The sequence below is a fragment of the Pseudopipra pipra genome, chromosome W (genome assembly GCF_036250125.1).
Source record: "Pseudopipra pipra isolate bDixPip1 chromosome W, bDixPip1.hap1, whole genome shotgun sequence".
In the NCBI taxonomy this organism is placed as follows: domain Eukaryota; kingdom Metazoa; phylum Chordata; class Aves; order Passeriformes; family Pipridae; genus Pseudopipra; species Pseudopipra pipra.
The window spans coordinates 36,915,639-36,935,147 of NC_087580.1; the positions used below are offsets into that span (position 1 = coordinate 36,915,639).

At 52.5% G+C, this 19,509-nt stretch overlaps 3 protein-coding genes across 3 annotated transcripts in view; 1 reads left to right on the forward strand and 2 right to left on the reverse strand.

The window, feature by feature from the left end:
- The window catches only part of LOC135405269 (zinc finger protein 160-like), a 292,050-nt gene that overhangs the window by 211,651 nt on the left and 60,890 nt on the right, over positions 1-19,509 (reverse strand). The window lies entirely within an intron of this gene.
- On the forward strand, positions 8,342-9,359 carry LOC135405480 (olfactory receptor 14J1-like). The gene has a single exon (XM_064640180.1). The coding sequence runs from the start codon at positions 8,342-8,344 to the stop codon at positions 9,278-9,280; it is 939 nt and encodes a 312-aa protein (XP_064496250.1). The 3' UTR covers positions 9,281-9,359.
- On the reverse strand, positions 16,558-17,526 carry LOC135404665 (olfactory receptor 14A16-like). Its single transcript, XM_064639399.1, has one exon. It carries the CDS (start codon positions 17,524-17,526, stop codon positions 16,558-16,560), a length of 969 nt encoding a protein of 322 aa, XP_064495469.1.

The window sequence follows — 19,509 nt, forward strand, 5'->3', positions numbered from 1 at the left end:
CCTCTCATCTCTGTCCTTTCTCTCCTGTGCCCTGGGTGCTGCAGGCAGTGCCCTCAGCCTTGCTGGGCTGTGCAGAGGAACTGCTCCTGGGCAGAGCTGTCTTTTTGAAGCTCTTCTTGCTTGCCAGGAGCTCGCTGTGTGCCAGGAGCCCGGCCCAGCTCAGCAGCACAGCAACAGCCCCAGGCATTTCATGACCCTCAGGGGATGTTGATGTTGTTTACATGAGACTCAGTCCCTGAGAGGAAGTTCAAACAACTTTTCAGGATGTCAAAGTGAGATTCAAACACGAAAATTTCTCGTAGTGCTAATGAGTCTCACTGTGGGACACAACTGAGAAGGTGTCCCCAGGTTCCAGTTAGAGCAGAAAACTGCAGACAGTGATGACAAGGATGGACAAGCAAGGGAAAGGTGGCTCTGATGCTGAGGAAACCTTGACTTGTTTCCTTAAGCCAAAGGGCCAAACCCTGACCCCCAGCCCCTGGGAAGGCAGATCCTGTCCCTGCCTCATTCCTCAGGGCTCTTCCTGGGGCACTGGGATGTGGGATGTGCAGTGCCAAGGGCAGGACCATGGGGTGGCACCTGCCAGGCTGCTGAGCAGGGACAAGGAGGCCATGAGGCCCCAGGGCTGCAAGGGCCACTCCCCTCCTCCTGGCATCAGGGGCACAGACAGCAGCCATGGCCAAAGGCCTGCAGAAGGTGGCTCTGTCAGGGCCTTTCAGCTTCTCCCCACCCCTGTCTCCTCTCCAGCCCAGGCTGTCCTACGGTGTCCATACCCTGCCCCTTTCCCTGCAGGCTGTCGTCATCCCCCCGGCTGCCCCACCTGGCTGGCACCTTCCTGCACTGACATCTCTGCGTCCTCCCTGGCTCTCCCTGGACACACAAAGCCTTGGGCTCATCCAGACTCCTCCTGGGTGACGTGTTCTAGCACAGCATTTTCCATGGAGTGAAATTCCTTTTTCCTCACATCCACTCAGGACCTCCCCAGCTGCACTTGACATTAATTCTTTCTTTCTCATGCTCCTTTCTGCTCTGACAATTAGATCCACCATCTCTAAATCCTTCCTTCAAGCCCTCTGAGGTCTGTCCTGTGCTGTCCTCAGTCTCCACACCATTGAGGCCACAGCTCCTTAGCCCCTCTCTAGTGCTCATGTGCTTGAGACCTTTAAAGCCCATCTTGGGAGATCTCTGGACACTCACTAATGTTTTTGCAGAAGAAAATATCGTGCTCATAGTCTAAGGAAATCACAGTTGCCATGACAACCAGCATGCATTCTCATTGCCACAGTCAGTTACCATGGCAACCGTAATACATTATCATTGCTATGGTCGGTTACCATGGCAACCATAATACATTCCCATTGCTACAGTCATTTACTGTGGCAAACAGCATACTTCCCACTGCTACGGTCAGTCACCATTGCACCGTAATACTTCCCACTGGTACAGTCAGTGACCATGGCAACCATCATACATTCCCATTGCTATGGTGAGTTACCATGGAAACCATCACACAGTGACATTGATACGGTCAGTTGCCATGGCAACCATCATACATTCCCACTGCTATGGTCAGTTACCATGGCAAACAGCATATATTCTCATTGCCACGGTCAGTTACCACAGCAACTACCATACATTCCCATTGCTAAGGTCAGTTACCATGGCAACCATCAGACATTCCCATTCCTACAGTCAGTTACCGTGGCAACGATCATACTTTCCCACTGTTATGGTAAGTTACCATGGCAACCATCATATATTGCCATTTGTACAGGCAGTTACCATGGTAACCATCATACATTCCCTTTTCTACAGTCAGTTACTACAGCCAACCATCATACTTCACACTGGTACAATCAGTTACCATGGCAACCGTCACACATTCCCATTTCTATGGTCAGTTACCATGACAAACATCACACATTCCCACTGCCACACACAGCTACCATGGCAACCATCACACATTCCTGTTGCTATGGTCAGTTACCATGGCAACCATCATACATTCCCGTTACCACAGTCAGTTACCATGGCAACAAACATACTTCCCACTGCTACATTCAGTTACCATGGCAACCGGCATACATTACAATTGCCAAGGCCGTTACCATGGCAACCAGCATACATTCCCATTGCTATGGTCGGTTACCATGGTAACCAGCATACATTCCCATTGCTATGGTTGGTTACCATGGCAACCATCAGACATTTCCATTGTTATGGGCAGTTACCACGGAAAACAGCATACATTCTCATTGCTACAGTCAGTTACCATGGCAACCGTCATACTTCCCACAGGTACAGTCAGTTACCAATGGCAACCAGCATATATTCCCATTGCTACAGTTAGTTACCATGGCAACCATAATACATTCCCATTCCTACTGTCAGTTACCATGGCAACCATAATACATTGCCATTTCCACAGTCAGTTACCCTGGCAACCACCATACATCCCAACTGTTACGGTCGGTTACCATGGCAACCACCATACATTCCCTTTGCTATGGTCGGTTACCATGGCAACCATCACAAATCCCCATTGCTGTGGTTGGCTACCATGGCAACCATCATACGGTCCACTGCTACAATCAGTTGCCATGGCAACCATCATACAGCCATGTTGCTATGATCAGTTAGCATGGCAACCATGTGAATTCCAGTTTCTATGGTCAGTTACCATGGCAACCATCATACAGTCATCTTGCTACAGTCGGTTACCATGGCAACATCATACAGTCCTGTTCCTACTGTCAGTTACCATGGAACCATCATACATTCCCATTGCTACAGTCGGTTACCATGGCAACCATCATACAGTCCCATTGCTATCGTCAGTTACCATGACAACCAGCATACATTCCCATTGCTACAGTCAGTTATCATGGCAATCATCATACTTCCTATAGCTGTGGTCAGTTACTATGGCAACCAGCATACATTCCCATTCCCACGGTCAGTTACCATAAGAACCACCATACATTACCATTGCTACAGTAGGTTACCATGGCAACCATCATACATTAGCATTGCTATAGTCAGTTACCATGGAAACCATCATACAGTCGCGTTGCTATGATTGTTTGCCATGGCAACTAACATACATTCTCATTGCTACGGTCAGTTCCCATGGAAAACATCATACATTCCCGTTGCTACAGTCAGTTACCATGGCAAACAACATACTTCCTACTGGTACAGGCCGTTACCATGGCAACCACAATACTTTGTTGTTTCTATGGTCAGTTACTGTGGCAACCATCACACATTCCTGTTGCTACAGTCAGTTACCGTGGCAATCATCATACTTCCAGTTGCTACAGTCAGTTTACCATGGCAACCATGACACATTTCCATTGCTATGGTCAGTTACCGTGGCAATCATCATACTTCCCACTGCTATGGTCAGTTACCATGGCAACCATCATACATTCCCATTGCTACAGTTTGTTACCATGGCAACCAACCATCATAGATTCACATTGCTATGGTCGATTACCATGGCAACCATCATAAAGTCACATTCCTATGGTCAGTTCCCATGGCAACAAGCATACATTGCAGTTGCTACAGTCAGTTACCATGGCAACCAGCATACATTCCCACTACTATGGTCAGTTATCACAGGAACCATCATACTTCCCACTGGTACAGTCAGTTACCATGGCAACCATCATACATTCTCATTGCTACTATCAGTTACCATGGGAACCATCACACCTCTCACTGGTACAGTCAAATACCATGGCAACCATCATATATTGCTGTTCCCATGGTCAGTTACCATGGCAACCATCACACATTCCCATTGCTATGGTCGGTTACCATGGAAACCAACATACAGTTCCATTGATACAGTCAGTTACCATGGCAACCATCAGACATTTCCATTGCTATGGGCAGTTAACATGGCAACCAGCATACATTCCTGTTGCTACGGTCGGTTACCATGGCAACCATAATACATTCTTATTGCTATAGTCAGTTACCATGGCAACCAGCATACATTCCCATAGCTACAGTCAGTTACTATGGTAATCTTTTGGTTCCTCTTGAAGAGAAGCAGATGCAGATGAACCTCCCTGTCGTCCACCAACCTTTAGAGCAGCTGTGCTCTAAAGGCCTGTGTCCCAAGGGGTGTCTTCACCAAGACCCTGCACAAACCTCTGGGACTCTTTCCATCCTGTCGTGGTGCCTTTCCAGTGAATTCCAGGGTTATCAAAGACAACTTAAATGGGCTCTTTGTCTCACTCCACAAGGTCACCCAAACCAGTCTCTCCTCTGACCCTCACCCACAAAAGTTCACCCAAGTTGTTCATCACCTAGAGCAGCTCCACAGGTCCAAGAAGCTCCTTCCCGCTGAGGACACCTCTCTCCTGCTCTTTCTCTCCTGTGTCTCCTTGGCCTTCTCTCCCAACCCATCACAGCCCTGCAACCTGGGAACTGTCTCAGCAGGCCTGGGCTGTTATTGCCTGCAAGTGGAATGAAGAGAGACTTGGGGCTGCAGCTCCTCCTGCCTGTGCCCCACACGCAGGGCATTGGGGCCTGTCTGGCTGCAGCCCCTCAGTGGGGGCACCGGGGGTAAGAACAGACTTGCAGTGGGGAAAGCTGCTCTGAAAGCCCCGAGAGCTGGGCTGTGCAGAGGCTTTGCTGACAGTGGCCTTGGGGGGGGATGTGCTGGGACTCAGGCCCAGGGGGAAAATCACAGGCCGGATCCCTGAGGAGATCAGCACATGCTGTTGAAATGCTGGGGGAGAGAAGAGCCAGCAGAGTGAGGAAACAAGTGTGGACAGCCTGGGCTGATGTGCTTTGGACTCGTGCCTGGCCTGGCCTTGGCTGGGCAGAGAAGGGACAGCCTTTGTGTCCCTGCAGGGCTGGGATTCACTCCCTGCCCCAAAGGCCTCCAGTGTGTCTGAGAAGCCCTGGGTGGTGCCTGTCACACAACTGCTGGGAATGGAGATGGGCTTCCTGCACAGGCCCTGTGCTTTCCATGGCAGCTGCTGCACTTGTGCTGCAGAGCCCTGGCACCTCCCCTGGCACTACAGGCCCCTCTTTGGCTGTTCAATCCAGGCTCAACTGCCCTGAATTAGGTTCAGCAGTGAAGGGATGTCCATGAGACAATGGCCATTGTACTCTGAGGACATGTAGAAAATACCCTGAGAAAGAACACGAGAGAGACCTCTCTCCCTGTGCCACCTGACTCCATTTGGTCACCTGAACACACCTACGGGCTACCCTGGACAGAAGGAACAGTGACAGGTTCCCCTGTCCTACCTGTGGGCACCTTCTGCCACTGAAGTTGGCCAAAGCAATGTCCCAGCAGCCTCCAAGAAGATCCCACAGCTGCTGCCCTGTCCCTAGGAACTGCTGCATTGGAGCCTGCAGTTCCCAGCAGGAATCTCGGTCACCTCTAGCCCCTCAGAAGGAACCAGGGCTTTGGTCCCAGCAGGTCACTCCTGGCTTTGGTCTTCCTTCATTGCCATGGGAGCTGGGACAAGGAGTCACCTGCAGGGGCCTGTTTTGGGCCCACTGAAGTGGGGCAGGAGGAATCCCAGCCCATGGGGGTTGTGGAGGGAGCTCAGTGTCCTTCTGGCCCCGGGTCTGCAGAGCCACAAGGAGACACCTCTGTTGACTCAGCAGAGTCCCTTCCCTCAGTGCAGGTGAAGGAGATCCCTCCTGGGCACTGTCTGGGTTTCCTGTCTAATGATGGGACATGAAAAGGGGCCTTTTGGACTTAACTCTGAGTCTGTTTGGTAAAATGACAATGCTGAAAGAAGTGTCTGTGCCCAGCTGAGAGAAGGAACATCATTATTTCCTTCAGCTGTGTGCCAGCAGGTTCCCCTGGAGCCCCAGGGACAGCTGGAGGGAGCCCAGAGGGGCAGAACAAGGGCTGCCTCAGGCTGTTGCTGTGCTGCTGAGCTGGACTCGGCTCCTGGCACACAGGGAGCTCCTGGCAACCAAGAAGAGCTTCAAAGAGACAGCTCTGCTGGTGAGCAGCTCCTCTGCACAGCCCAGCAGGGCTGAGGGCACTGCCTGCAGCACCCAGGGCACAGGAGAGAAGGCAGAGAGATGAGAGGCAGCCTGGGCTGGGAGGTGACTGAGCTCTCACTATGCCAGAAACCTTCCCAGGATTTGAAGGAAGAATTCTCTGGCTGTAGGAAAGTTCAGCTTGCCTTCCTGGAGGCATCTCCTAAAGCTGGCACATCCCACAGCTTCCAGGATCTTTCAGCAGCACTCTCCCAGTTGCTGCAGTGCAGGGGAAGTGGCCACATGGCAGAGCAGGGCAGGAGCTGCAGGCAGAAAGGGCAGAGAGGAGAAGGGAGCAGGAGGTTCAAGGGATCCTGGGCTGGGACGACAGGGCAGAGCTGCTCAGGGCAGGAACCTTGCCAGCCCTTTGCCACGGTCAGGCTCTGGCTGCAGAGCAGTGCAGGTGAGTTCCTGCAAGTGCCTCTCCCAGCTGCCAAATGGCAGCAGTGGCAGGAGCTGTCAGGATGGCTCTGCTGGATTTCCTGGAGTGCAGCAGGAGAAGCTGCTGCAGAGCAGGACTTGCTGCTGCCCCATCAGAGGCCCAGGGCCAGAAGGTTCCCTGTGCCAGGGCTGGCTGTGGGGTGGGAAGGTGGGGGTGCAGCCAGAGGTGCCCAGGGTTGTGGTGCAGAGCAGGGTCCTGCCCCCAGGGCTCTGTGTGCTGGGGCAGGGACTCTGCTGCCTGCCAGGGTCAGCTCTCAGCCCGGCCAAGGAGCTGCCACGGCCCTGCAGGGAGAAGGGGTGGGTGGAAGGAGTGACCCCTCAGGGCAGGGCTGGGCAGGGCCCTTCAGCTGCGGGCTCAGGGCTCCTCACAGCTTCAGCTCCACCTCCTCCATTTCCAGGGGCCCTTCTCAGGAAGCACATCCTCCCAGAACACCTCCCCCTTCCCAGCCACCACAGGCTGTCTGGGATCTGCTCTGCAGCCCCTGCCCAGGCAGAGCTGCCCCTGGGCACTGGGCTGGGGATGGCTCTGGCAGCACTGGCAGGGAGCTGAGCTGGGCACAGGCAGGGGCTGCTGGCAGGAACAGCTCCTCACCCAGAGACAGGCAGGCAGGGAGAGGCAGCTGCTCCCACAGGTGCTGGGCAGGGGGATGGGGGCCCCTCCCTGCTGTCCCTGTGGCACAGACCCCTTCCCTGAGCAGCTCCTGCCTGGGCTCCTTTCCCAGCCTAAGCAGAGCCTGTGCCCTCAGGCCCACGGGGGCTGGGCTGTGCATTGCCCTGCAGCAGCCAGAGCCCAGGCAAGGACAAGGCCTTGATTTCCAGGTATCTCTCTGTGTCCCTCCTCCCTTGGCAGCAGCACTGTGGCATTTCACTGCCATCCCCTGCTGCCTGGGCTCTCCTTGTTCTCACCAATGGGTTTTCTGAGCCACTGTGGGGTTTGGAGGTGGCAGATTCCTGTCCAGACACAAACCCTTTGGGTGCTGCTGTGGGGATGTGTCTCTGGGAGCCAAGTGCCCAAGTGCCCTCCAGGCACCTTCAGGGGCTTCAGCTGTTTGCCTGGGTGTCCTACAGGGCTGCAGGTGCCCTCCAGAAGGGCACAGCTCTGCCATAGGATCTCTGTGCTGCACAGGATCCCCATGGAGAAAACTCCTCAGTGCTAAATCCATGGAAATGCTCTGGGCAGTTGCAAGGAGCATTTTGTGTCTCACTCTGGGAGGGGAGAGATGAAAAGGTGAGGAGTGTGTCAATCTGTTCTTTGGACATGGATTCCTGGGTATCTGTGCAGTTTCTTTGGAGGGGAACAGTTGAGTGTGATGCTCCTCCAGCTCCAAGCTGCCAGCACAGGGCAGCTGAGCACAGGACTGATGGGCAGAGCAGCTCTTCTCTCTGCACTAAGGGACTGTCTCCGTGCCCCTCAGAACCCACAAGACTTGACCTGCAGTGCAATAGGAATGTCAGGGACTTCAAAATTCCACAACCACTCCTAAGCGTGGCAGGTGCAAGTGGGTGAACAAATACAAAGAATTCCCTCAGGTCAGTCCTTCATTTGGGCACATTGCAAACAGCAAAGCTGAGAAGCTCTTTGATGTATCGCGAGTACCTTTAATTTGAGATCACCCTGCATTCCAAGTTCCCTCTCTGAGCAGAGCAAGAAGGAATCCTTGGGAGCCCATCACAGAGTTACTGCTTCCAATGGTCCTTTCAGGCAGTAAAAGCCAGAGCTCAGGGGAGGGAGCTGCAGGGAGGTCTGAGTGAGGAGAGAGAGCCTGAGAGTGGGGTGGCTGTGAGATGGGTAATGTTTGGCTGCATAAGCCTGGTCTAACTCAGCAGTGACTTTTCCTCCTTGACAGGTCAAATTACTTTGCGGAAGGAACAAATGTCCAACAGCAGCTCTATCACCCAGTTCCTCCTCCTGGCATTCACAGACAGGCGGGAGCTGCAGCTCCTGCACTTCTGGCTCTTCCTGGCCATCTCCCTGGCTGCCCTCCTGGCCAACGGCCTCATCCTCAGCGCCGTAGCCTGTGACCACCACCTGCACACCCCCATGGGCTTCTTCCTGCTCAACCTCTCCCTCACAGACCTGGGCTGCATCTGCACCACTGTCCCCAAAGCCATGGACAACTCCCTCTGGGACACCACAACCATCTCCTACCATGGATGTGCTGCCCAGGTTTTTCTCTACTTAGTCTTTCTTAGAGCAGAGTTTTCCCTCCTCACCATCATGTGCTACGACCGCTATGTTGCCATCTGCAAACCCCTGCACTACGGGACCCTCCTGGGCAGCAGAGCTTGTGCCCACATGGCAGCAGCTGCCTGGGCTGCTGGGTTTCTCAGTGCTCTGCTGCACACAGCCAGTACATTTTCCCTTCCCCTGTGCCAGGGCAATGCCCTGGGCCAGTTCTTCTGTGAACTCCCACACGTCCTCAAGCTCTCCTGCTCACACTCAGGCTACCTCAGAGAACTTGGGCTTATGTTTTTTACAATCTCTTTAGGACTTGGCTGTTTTGTTTTCATTGTTTTCTCCTATGTGCAGATCTTCAGGGTTGTGCTGAGGATCCCCTCTCAGCAGGGACGGCACAAAGCCTTTTCCACCTGCCTCCCTCACCTGGCTGTGGTCTCCCTCTTTGTCAGCACTGTCATATTTGCCTACCTGAAGCCCCCCTCCATCTCCTCCCCATCCCTGGACCTGGTGATGTCAGTTCTGTACGTGCTGGTGCCTCCAACACTGAACCCCCTTATCTACAGCCTCAGGAACCAGGAGCTCAGGGATGCCATAAGGAAAACGATGACTGGATGTTTTTTTAAGAAGCAATAACCTGCCTCTTTTCTTCTGCAGAACACTCATTGTGTAACACATTTTGTGCCCAGCCTGCTTTCTAAAGCTTTTGATAGTGGTGGGGGTAGGGGGCTTTTCTGTTTTTTTCCTGTGTTCATGTCATTAACACTGAAATTTTATTCTTCATCCCATATAATTCACTCTCTACCTCTTTTTTTTTCACCCACAAAATATAGAAATCAGAAATCATGCTTTGTGTGCATTTAAGCAAAATAAAAGCTTGTGCAGCAAGGTATTTGTCAAACATCCTCCCTGTTTTAGTTTGTACATGAGGAATCACAATCTCTGAGTGTAAGCAAGGACACAAATGCTTTTTTCCAGATTCTTCCTCCAAGACCTCCCCTGAAGCTGGAGGGCATTTCCATGTTTGCAGATGTGGAGGGGAAAAGAGTCCCAGCACTGCCAGGGAGCACCAGAACTGGGTCTGTTCAGAGCTGCTCTCTTTGCACTCCCACCCTCTCCTTTCCTGTCCGTGCCCAAGGCCTGAGTGCTCTGGCAGCTCAGTCACTGTCCTGCTGTGGGTCAGGCCTGTGAGCACAGGCAGGGACAGGCCCTGGGCACTGCTGGGACAGGGCTGGGCTCCACAACAGCAGTTCCAGCAGCAAAGGGGTTCCCCTCCAGGCACTTCCTGAGGGCTGAGGTCTTTTCCCAACACTGGTATCGAGAAGAAGTCCCTGGATTCCTTTTGTTCCATGAGGTTCCCCAGTGTCACAATGGCCTCTCGATTCCATGAAATTCCACTGTGGCCCAGGGTTTCTTTCTTTCCAAGAGGCCCTGCAGTGCCACAATGGCCTCCTGATTCCATGGGTTTCTGCAGTGTCACAGTGGCCCCTTTATTTCAGGAGGTTGTCCACTGTCCCTGGGTTCCTTTGGCTCCATGGGGCCCTGGAGTGTCCCAGTGGCCTCTTGATTCCATGGGTTTCCCCAGTGTCACAATGGCCCCATAATTCCATGAGGTTCTTCAGTTTCACAGTGGCTCCTTGATTCCATGAGGTTGCACCGTGTTATCACAAAGCTGAGCCCATCCTGATGAAAGTTCTGAGGAGGTTAGGAGGAACTGGGACAAAAGGGAAGGAAAATTGGGGAAGGAAAGAGGGGCTTGATCAACAGAGAGGAAGGATTTTGTTGAGGTAAAACCAGGTTCAGGTAATGCTGAGGGTGCTGAAACACTGATTGTGCAAATACTCCTGGTAGGCCATTACTCTCTTTGTAACCTGAAGCCCCAAAACTACCTAAAAGTGCTACCCCTCCCATGGAAAGGAATCCACTGCTCTAATTTCAAGCCAGAAAAAGCCCAAAACAAGAACTCCAGACTCTTATTTGTACTCCAGTGCCCATCCCATTCCCAAACCTGTATTACCAGTATGAAAAGCCAAGCTTTAATCCTGACCCAGCCCAAAAAGCTCTTCCCCTAATCATGAACTGCCAGCAGAACAACAAACCTCCCAAAGTTCTGCCTAATCCCCACCCTGAGCTCCAAACCCCAAACCCTGACCATTAAGCACCCCCACAGCCCTTGGGAGCAGGGCAAGGACCTGGAGGGCCCAGAGCAGGCCCAGGGGGTTGGCAGAGGAATGGGAGGTGACCTGGATCTGCTCAGCTCTGCAGTGACCCCCAGGAGAAGGGCCTGGGCTCTGGGAGGGATGTCCTGTGGCACAGGGGCTCAGGATCCAAGTTCAGAAGGCCAAGTGCACATGGCAACAGCCAGAGCTGGTGCAGAGACATCAGGGAGGGTCTAGAAATGCTGCTGGGAGGGGGTGGGAAAGCAGGAGGGGTGTGTGCAGCCTGCAAGGCCAGAGCAGCAGCAGGGCCAGGGCAGGACAGCCTGCAGGAGAGATGGCCAAGGGCTCTGGCAGGGCTGCAAGGCCCAAAGGCACCCAGGCCTTTGTCCCCTTGCCTCTGGCAGCTGCCTCTGCCACTCAGGCCACCACAAGCAACTTGCCTGGCAGGTTCTGCCCTTGGTTTCTGCCTCGCCCCTCCCTCAGGAGCCTGGCAGGGGTTGCCCAGTTTTGGGCCTTTGTTGTTCCTCCCCCTCCCATCCCAGTGCCCCCCAAACAGCCCTGAGCCAGCCGGGAGGGACAGGATCTGCTGGGCCAGGGCCTGGGGCTCAGGCCTTGGCCTTTGTGCTCCACAAAACCAAGGCAGGCTTTGCTCAGCATTCCAGGGGCCTGCCCAGAGCCTTTGTCTGCCTGCACTCCTGGCCTCCAAGGAGCTGCTCCAAGGAGTCCCTGGAGAGGCTTTGTCAGTGCCTGCCCTCAGTGGGGCCCAGCAATGCTTCAAGGCACTTGGAGTTTGGCTTCTGACTTCTTGAGCAGCTGCTTCAATCTTCTCTCAGTACCTCAGGATCATGGGCTGGGCTGCAAACACACCGTGGGGCTCATTAAAATGCAGAAATCCCTCAGGATCTCTTTGTCTTCCTTTAATTGTCTTCAAGACATTTTCAAAACAAGTATTCAAAGTTTGTATTTTTTTTTTTAATTCAATTACGGACATTTTTAAGTTCAGAGAAGAGGTGATAGAGGTGTTCTCCAAGTGATCCTTATGCTGAGTGTCCCCTTTAGGAGATTCAGACTGACCCTGTATGATCAACCTTGCTCCTCACCAGTTCTGACATGGCCCATCTTGGACTGACAGCTGATGCAGCACCAAATACACCGTGGGACTCATTAGAACACTGAAAAACAAATTTTTTATTTTTATTTAATTGTCCTAAAGTCTTCAAGACGTCAACAACTGATTGGAGTTGTTTTGTAGTTTAGCTAAGAAGGAAGATTTTAAAGTGAAAGTCATGAAAAATATATATTTTTTGGTGAAAGAGAATGATTTACACAGAGCCTTGGAATGCAGGAGGGTCAGGGCACCAAGGATTTGGATCCAAAGACAAGGGGGCAAAAGACATTAGTAGCACTTAATGATTGACCAATTGAACAATTATCAAGTCGTTCAATAGCATTTGCTAAAGTTTAGCAGTGACTGAATTCTAGATTCACAAAAACAACATTCACACCACTGTCAATTCACACCCACACCCAGGCAGGGAATGTTCCAAGGCTTTCATGGAACGACTGATTATCCTGTGTTCCCCAAACGTTCCACTCCAGTTTGTTCCCACATTGATCATCCAGGAGCACCTGGTCCAGTCCAGGGACACTTCACCACACCCTGGTCCAGTCCAGGGGCTCTTCATTGCTCATCTAGTTTGGTCAAGGCTTGTCAGGAGCTCCTGAGATCACACTTATAAGAAGGATGGGCACAGACTTAGTTGTAATAAAACAAGTGATAATGGTTTTAAACTAAAAAAGAGCAGATTGGAACTAGATATTAGGGAGAAATTTTTTACACTGAGGGTGATGAAACACTGGCACAGGTTGCCCAAAGAGATCATAGATGCCCCACCCTTGGAAACATTCAAGGTCGGGTTAGAAAGGGCTGTGAGCAACCTGATCTAGTTGAACATGTTCATTATAGGGGGGTTGGACTAGTTGGTGTATAAAGGTTCCATCTGATTCAAACTATTTAGGATTCTATAGTTCTTTCCTACAGAGCCAAGGCTGACAAGGATCACACAGGTTTCAGACTCAGCTGAGCATCCCCTTTGATGGCCCATCTGGCAGCTCTGCTAAAAAGCTGCTGCAAAGAACCTCCAGACCTAAAGGAGCTTTTGTGCTGGCCTGAGCTGTGGCTCTCAGGGCTGGGGGTTGGCTTTTGGCTGCCAGGTGCCCAACAAGGCTCTCTCTCCCTCTTCCTCCTTCTCCACTCTCCTTGGTGCCTGCAGGGTTGTTTCTCCCCCATTTCTCTCACTCCTCTCTGGGTTCCAGCACCCTGGATTTTATCCTTTTTCCAAAGGGTTATCACAGAGGTGCCTCTGGAATTGCTTTTTGGCTCAGCTTTGGGCACTGGCTGGTCCATTTTGGAGCCACCTAAAACTGGCTCTCTCTGACACAGAGTCAACTCCAGATCTCCTCTTCCCTAAGGGAAACCTGCAGCCCCCTCCCTGCTACCAAACCTGATCCACAGGGTCATTCAAGTGCCCAGGAAAAGAGGAGGTCATTGATCCCATTATTCTTCAGGCTGGTTAAACAAGACTTTGTCCTCTTCCTGTCCCTGACTGCAGGTTCTTTCTGTCAGAGCAGAGCTGTGCTGGACCTCAGCTGTGCTTTGCTCCAGAGCCTGCTGGGGTGGGGGCAGATGGCAATGGCAGAGGGACTGAGGTGCCCCAAGGAGAGCAAACTCTGCTGTCCCCAGGGCCAGAGAGACACAGGGCTGGGCTGGGCAGCCTGGCAGGACAGGGCTTTGCTGCCTGGGGTGTCTCTGCCACTGTGGAGGGCCTGGAGGCTTCAGGTGACTCTGATCTGCAGTAAGGACAAGGTGCTGATGGAAATGTCCTCGGCTTTGGACATCCTGTGATCCAGGAACACTGTGAAAATCACTAGTCTGTTCCTTGGCTGCAGCATCAAAGGGATGGCTAAGGGTTATCAAGCGTTGGAACAGAATGTCCAGGGAAGTGGTTGAGTCACCACAGAATCATAGAATTGTTAAGGTTGGAAAAGACCTCTGAAATCATGGAGTCCAACCATTAACCCAACACTGGCATCTTCACCACTGAACCATGTCCTCACGTGCCACAGCTCAATGTTTTTTGAACACTTCCAGGAATGGTGACTGTGAGACCCAGGTTTGAGCTACAAACTCAGCAAAGGGGTTTTCCTCTGAAAATATAAAATGCACCAAAAATTTCCACCCTCCAAATATTCTAAAAGGGCCTTCAGTTCTTTTAATACCTTCAGAGAGACCGCAAGGGAGAAGACACTGCACACATTTTCTCAAGAGTTCAAAAAACACACTTTTATTGCCAAACTTCAGAAAATAAGGGAGCTTGGCAAAAGGTTCTAGGGCAACATTCAACCAGAATAGAGCATTCCCCAAACCATTGACTGATCACACGCCAACCCATCCCAGTCAGCTGGATGGTTTATTGACAATGTGTCCCAAGGGGCAGGACCTCCGATGCCATAGAAACCCCTCCCCTGGATTAGGAAACCTTTGGAATTCAGGAGGTGTTCCAGTGGAGCATGAAAATGAACAGCAACTTTCCTAAAGCCCAGAGCCAAGCAGAACAAAGCCAGGCCCCCTCAGTGGCAGAGCAAAGGTCCCCCATCCCTGTGTCCCTGTGGCCGCTGAGGCGGCAGCGCAGGCCCGAGGCGGTGCCGGGTCCCGGTGCAGCCGGGGCAGAGCGGCGGCTGCGCGAGCGGCAACCCCGGCGGTGAGTGCGGCAGCCCCGTGGGAGCGGCGGCTCCGGGCACAGACGCCGGCGGCAGCCGCTGTGGCTCCTGGAACCGAGTGGCCATTGGGACACTGCAGGGCCTCCTGGAATCCAGGGGCCGGTGGGACACGGGGGAGCCTCTTGGAGCCAAGGGAACCCTGGGATGTTTTGGAACATCCTGGAACCAACGGTCCATTGTGACAGTGAGGGGCCTCATGGAACCAAAGGAACCCTAAGAGTTTTTGGAACCTCATGGAATCAAGGGGCCATTTCTGGAAGGATGTTCTGCCCTGACAATACCTAAAAACTGGTCAGAGAATGCAAACAATGCACACTCTCTGTGTTGAGTTACTGCTGGTGTCAAGGTGCTGTTTTTAATGTTGAATTATGCTAAACCCAAAATGCTTCATGAAACTTCAAACACACATCCTGCTTTCTGAAGCAGGATTTGACAGATAAGCTGCTCCCTGGCCTGCAAATATGTCTGGCAGTCAAACCTTTGATGACTATAAAAGCCCCGTCCAACTGTCATGTGTCAGATTCTTCCACAGACTTCCTTGAAGTGTGTGGAGCTTCTGCCATGAAGCAGGGACAGCTCTTCATGGTCACTGCCCAGGGGTTAAGTGAAAGAGAGAGAACTACCCCCTGTTGTTATGGGGTGAGTTACCTCAATCTCCTTCAGGATTGTTTCTTTTTGCTGGCTTTGATCCAATACTTTAAGAGAATTACTTTGATAGACTGCACTGTCCTATTGTATACTATAGTACTAGGAGGTTTTTGCTTTTATACTGTGCAGGAAATAATTCTTTTTAAGGTCTTTCATCTATTCAATTGTGTGATCAATTTTCTGTTCATTTGTCATAATAAACAATTCATTTTTTAGAAATATTTCTGATTTGCCATCACTAAAACCTGCAGGACAAAGTGATTGAATCACACCTCTATAATTCCTTCTATTGAAACCAAAATCTGAGCCTGAGATTGGATCCAGCCACAGCCAGGCTCCTCTCTGAGAAGGAATTTAGAAAGCACCTTTGTGCACCTCGTAGCTCAACGAGATGGCTTCTGCCATCAACTTTGTCTAAGCCTTCCCCCCCCCCAGCCCCAAGCCATGACACAGGGGCATGTCTTGTCCATGCAGTGCAAACATGGACTCCTGAGCTGGTCATTTGCTGTCCCTCCTTGGAGGGAAGAACAAGCCCAATGGCCTGGGGTGAGAGGCCAGTGCTGGGAGCGGCGCTGGCTGTGCCAGGGCACTGCTGGGTGCCCCCACCCTGAGCACTCCCACCCTTGTGCTGGTCACTGCTGTTTTCCTCTGCAGGGCGTTGTGTTGGGCACATCCTGGAGAGCAAAGTGGAAAGCAGATTGAAGCTTTCAGGCCCTGGCCTGAGGAGATGCCCCTGCAGGATGGCAGTGCTGCTGCAGAGGTCAGCTCTGTGCCAGCAGTGCCCGTGGCTGTCCCTGCCTGCAGTCCCTGGACAGTCCTGCAGCAGGACTGGGACCCACTGCCAGAGCACTGAGGCCTCCAACAACACAGGGCTCTGAAGGACAGTGTGGAAGGGAAGGGAGAGGAGGCCACGCAGGAGAAGGGCTGCTGCTCCCTGGCAGTGCTGCTCTGCTGGGACTCTCTTCTGGCCCAGCTCTGCACAGAGGCACTGACCCTGCAGCTGCAGAGAAGTCAGAGAGGAAAGATGTCAGGCAAACAAGTCAATGCAGAGTTCTTTATTTAGTTTAAGCACACAGTAAGTACAGTTCCTGATTTGTACAGCCTCTGGGCCAGGCTAGAAAGGAAAACACTGAATTGAAAATGGTGTTTACATATATATAAATATATATATATATACTTTTATATATATATATCTTTATATATATATTTATATACATAAAGATTTTTTGGTGTGAACAAATTCTCAGAAAAATAGTGCCCCTGCCAGGAGCAAAAAATAGAAAAGATATGGTGGGCCTTTAATGAAGTCTGTAAAAGAATTGGCCTTTAATGAGATGGATAACATGCAGAAGAAGGAGAGTTTATTGCTTCTGAAAAACACCCACTTATCAGTTTCCTCAGGGCATCCTTGAGCTCCTGGTTCCTCAGGCTGTAGATGAGGGGGTTCAGTGCTGGAGGTACCACCGAGTACAGGACTGACACCACCAGATCCAGGGATGGGGAGGAGATGGAGGGGGGCTTCATGTAGGCAAATGTGCCAGCACTGATAAACAGGAAGACCACAGCCAGGTGAGGGAGGCAGGTGGAAAAGGCTTTGTGCCGTCCCTGCTGAGAGGGGATCCTCAGCACAGCCCTGAAGATCTGCACATAGGAGAAAACAATGAAAATGAAACAACCAAATGCTAAAGAGATGGAAAACAAGAGAAGCCTGAATTCTCTGATGTAAGAGTGTGAGCAGGAGAGCTTGAGGATGTGTGGGATTTCACAGAAGAACTGTCCCAGGGCATTGCCCTGGCACAGGGGCAGGGAAAATGTACTGGCTGTGTGCAGCAGAGCAGTGAGAAAGCCAGTGGCCCAGGCAGCTGCTGCCATGTGGGCACAAGCTCTGCTGCCCAGGAGGGTCCTGTAGTGCAGGGGTTTGCAGATGGCAATGTAGCGGTCGTAGCACATGATGGTGAGGAGGAAATACTCTGCTCCAAGAAAGAAGACAAGCAGAAAGGCCTGTGCAGCACATCCCATGTAGGAGATGGTTGTGGTGTCCCAGAGGGAATTGTGCATGGCTTTGGGGACAGTGGTGGAGATGCAGCCCAGGTCTGTGAGGGAGAGGTTGAGCAGGAAGAAGCCCATGGGGGTGTGCAGGTGGTGGTCACAGGCTACGGCGCTGAGGATGAGGCCGTTGGCCAGGAGGGCAGCCAGGGAGATGGCCAGGAAGAGCCAGAAGTGCAGGAGCTGCAGCTCCTGCCTGTCTGCAAATGCCAGGGGGAGGAACTGGGTGAGGGAGCTGCTGTTGGACATTTGCTGCTTTTTAGCACAGGATCTGTTTCAGAAAAGGAAAGGACAGGGAACAGTTAAGACAGACCTCTGTGAAAAAGCCACTCAATTGCTACAAGAAATCAATGTGTCAAATGTCACCAAATGCACTGCCAAGGAGTCAGTTTTGCTCTGGTCCAGGGGGACATGGAATTTTTTGGTAGAGCTCTCACACACACAAGGAATGTCAGATGTAAGAGACCTTGAATACAAAAGTTCCATCTCTACTGTAATGAATCAGAAGAGCTGGGGCTGCAGAGCAGAAGCTTAGTCTGAAGTTAGAATAATTGCACCTGTGTTTTCTATTTCTACCATCACACCTGGGAAAGTTCTTTTCCACTGCAGGAATCCTCATTTCTATGGCCCAGCACACAGTGCCCAGCAGAGCTGCAGGGAAGGGCCCCAGAGCTGCCTGAACACCCCCTCCCCAAGGCCTTTGGGAGCACTTGCACCCCACTCCCTGCCCAGGGCTCTGCTGCCTGGAGCTGTCCCTGCCAGCAGCTGCTTCCCTGGGCCCAGGGCTGAGAAAGTGACACTGATGGGTCTATAAGACAGTTTTGATGTCTGATACTCTCAGGTTCAATCTCCTCTAATCTAACAGAGTTCAAGTTTCAGTGTCTCCTCCTGTGCTCAGAGATTAATTTCCCTGTTCCAGTCAGCACACAGACAACTCAGAGTATAACACTGGAAGAACTGGTTCATTCTCTTGAAGGTACCCCCTGTCTGTCTGTGCCTCTTGCAAATACCTTCTGGGAAATTTCCTGCTTAGATCTGGAGCTGTGACCAGCCCTCATCCCTGCAGCACACTTTGGAGATCAGAAGGACTCTGCCCTGCTCTGCCCTCCCAGGAATTGTTCCTTCCCCACAGCCCTTCTCCCCCAGCCCCCTGGCAGCTCCTTGGCCGGGCTGAGAGCTGACCCTGGCAGGCAGCAGAGTCCCTGCCCCAGCGCACAGAGCCCTGGGGGCAGGACCCTGCTCTGCACCACAGCCCTGGGCACCCCTGGCTGCACCCCCACCTTCCCACCCCACAGCCAGCCCTGGCACAGGGAACCTTCTTGCCCGGGGAATCTGATGGGGCAGCAGCAAGTCCTGCTCTGCAGCAGCTTCTCCTGCTGCACCCCAGCAAATCCAGCAGAGCCATCCTGACAGCTCCTGCCACTGCTGCCATTTGGCAGCTGGGAGAGGCACTTGCAGGAACTCACCTGCACTGCTCTACAGCCAGAGCCTGACCGTGGCAAAGGGCTGGCAAGGTTCCTGCCCTGAGCAGCTCTGCCCTGTCCTCCCACCCCAGGATCCCTTGAACCTCCTGTTCCCTTCTCCTCTCTGCCCTTGCTGCCTGCAGCTCCTGCCCTGCTCTGCCATGTGGCCACTTCCTCTGCACTGCAGCAACTGGGAGAGTCCTGCTGAAAGATCCTAGAAGTTGTGGGATGTGCCAGCTTTAGGAGACACCTCCAGGAAGGCAAGTTGCACTTTCCTACAGCCAGAGAATTCTTCCTTCAAATCCTGGGTAAGTTTCTCCCATAAGTGAGAGCTCAGTCACCCCCCAGCCCAGGCTGCCTCTCATCTCTCTGCCTCCTCTCCTGTGCCCTGGGTGCTGCAGGCAGTGCCCTCAGCCCTGCTGGGCTGTGCAGAGGAGCTGCTCACCAGCAGAGCTGTCTCTTTGAAGCTCTTCTTGCTTGCCAGGAGCTCCCTGTGTGCCAGGAGCCTGGCCCAGCTCAGCAGCACAGCAACAGCCCCAGGCAGCCCTTGCTCTGCCCCTCTAGGCTCCCTCCAGCTGTCCCTGGGGCTCCAGGGGAACCTGCTGGCACACAGCTGAAGGAAATAATGATGTGCCTTCTCTCAGCTGGGCACAGACACTTCTTTCAGCACTGTCATTTCTCCAAGCAGACACAGAGGTAACTTCAAGAGTCCCCTTTTCATGTCCCATCATTAGACAGGAAACCCAGACAGTGCCCAGGAGGGATCTCC

Coding starts and splice junctions, on each gene's coding strand:
- LOC135405480 (XM_064640180.1), top strand. CDS start 8,342: ATGTCCAACAGCAGCTCTATCACCCAGTTCCTCCTCCTGGCATTCACA.
- LOC135404665 (XM_064639399.1), bottom strand. CDS start 17,526: ATGTCCAACAGCAGCTCCCTCACCCAGTTCCTCCCCCTGGCATTTGCA.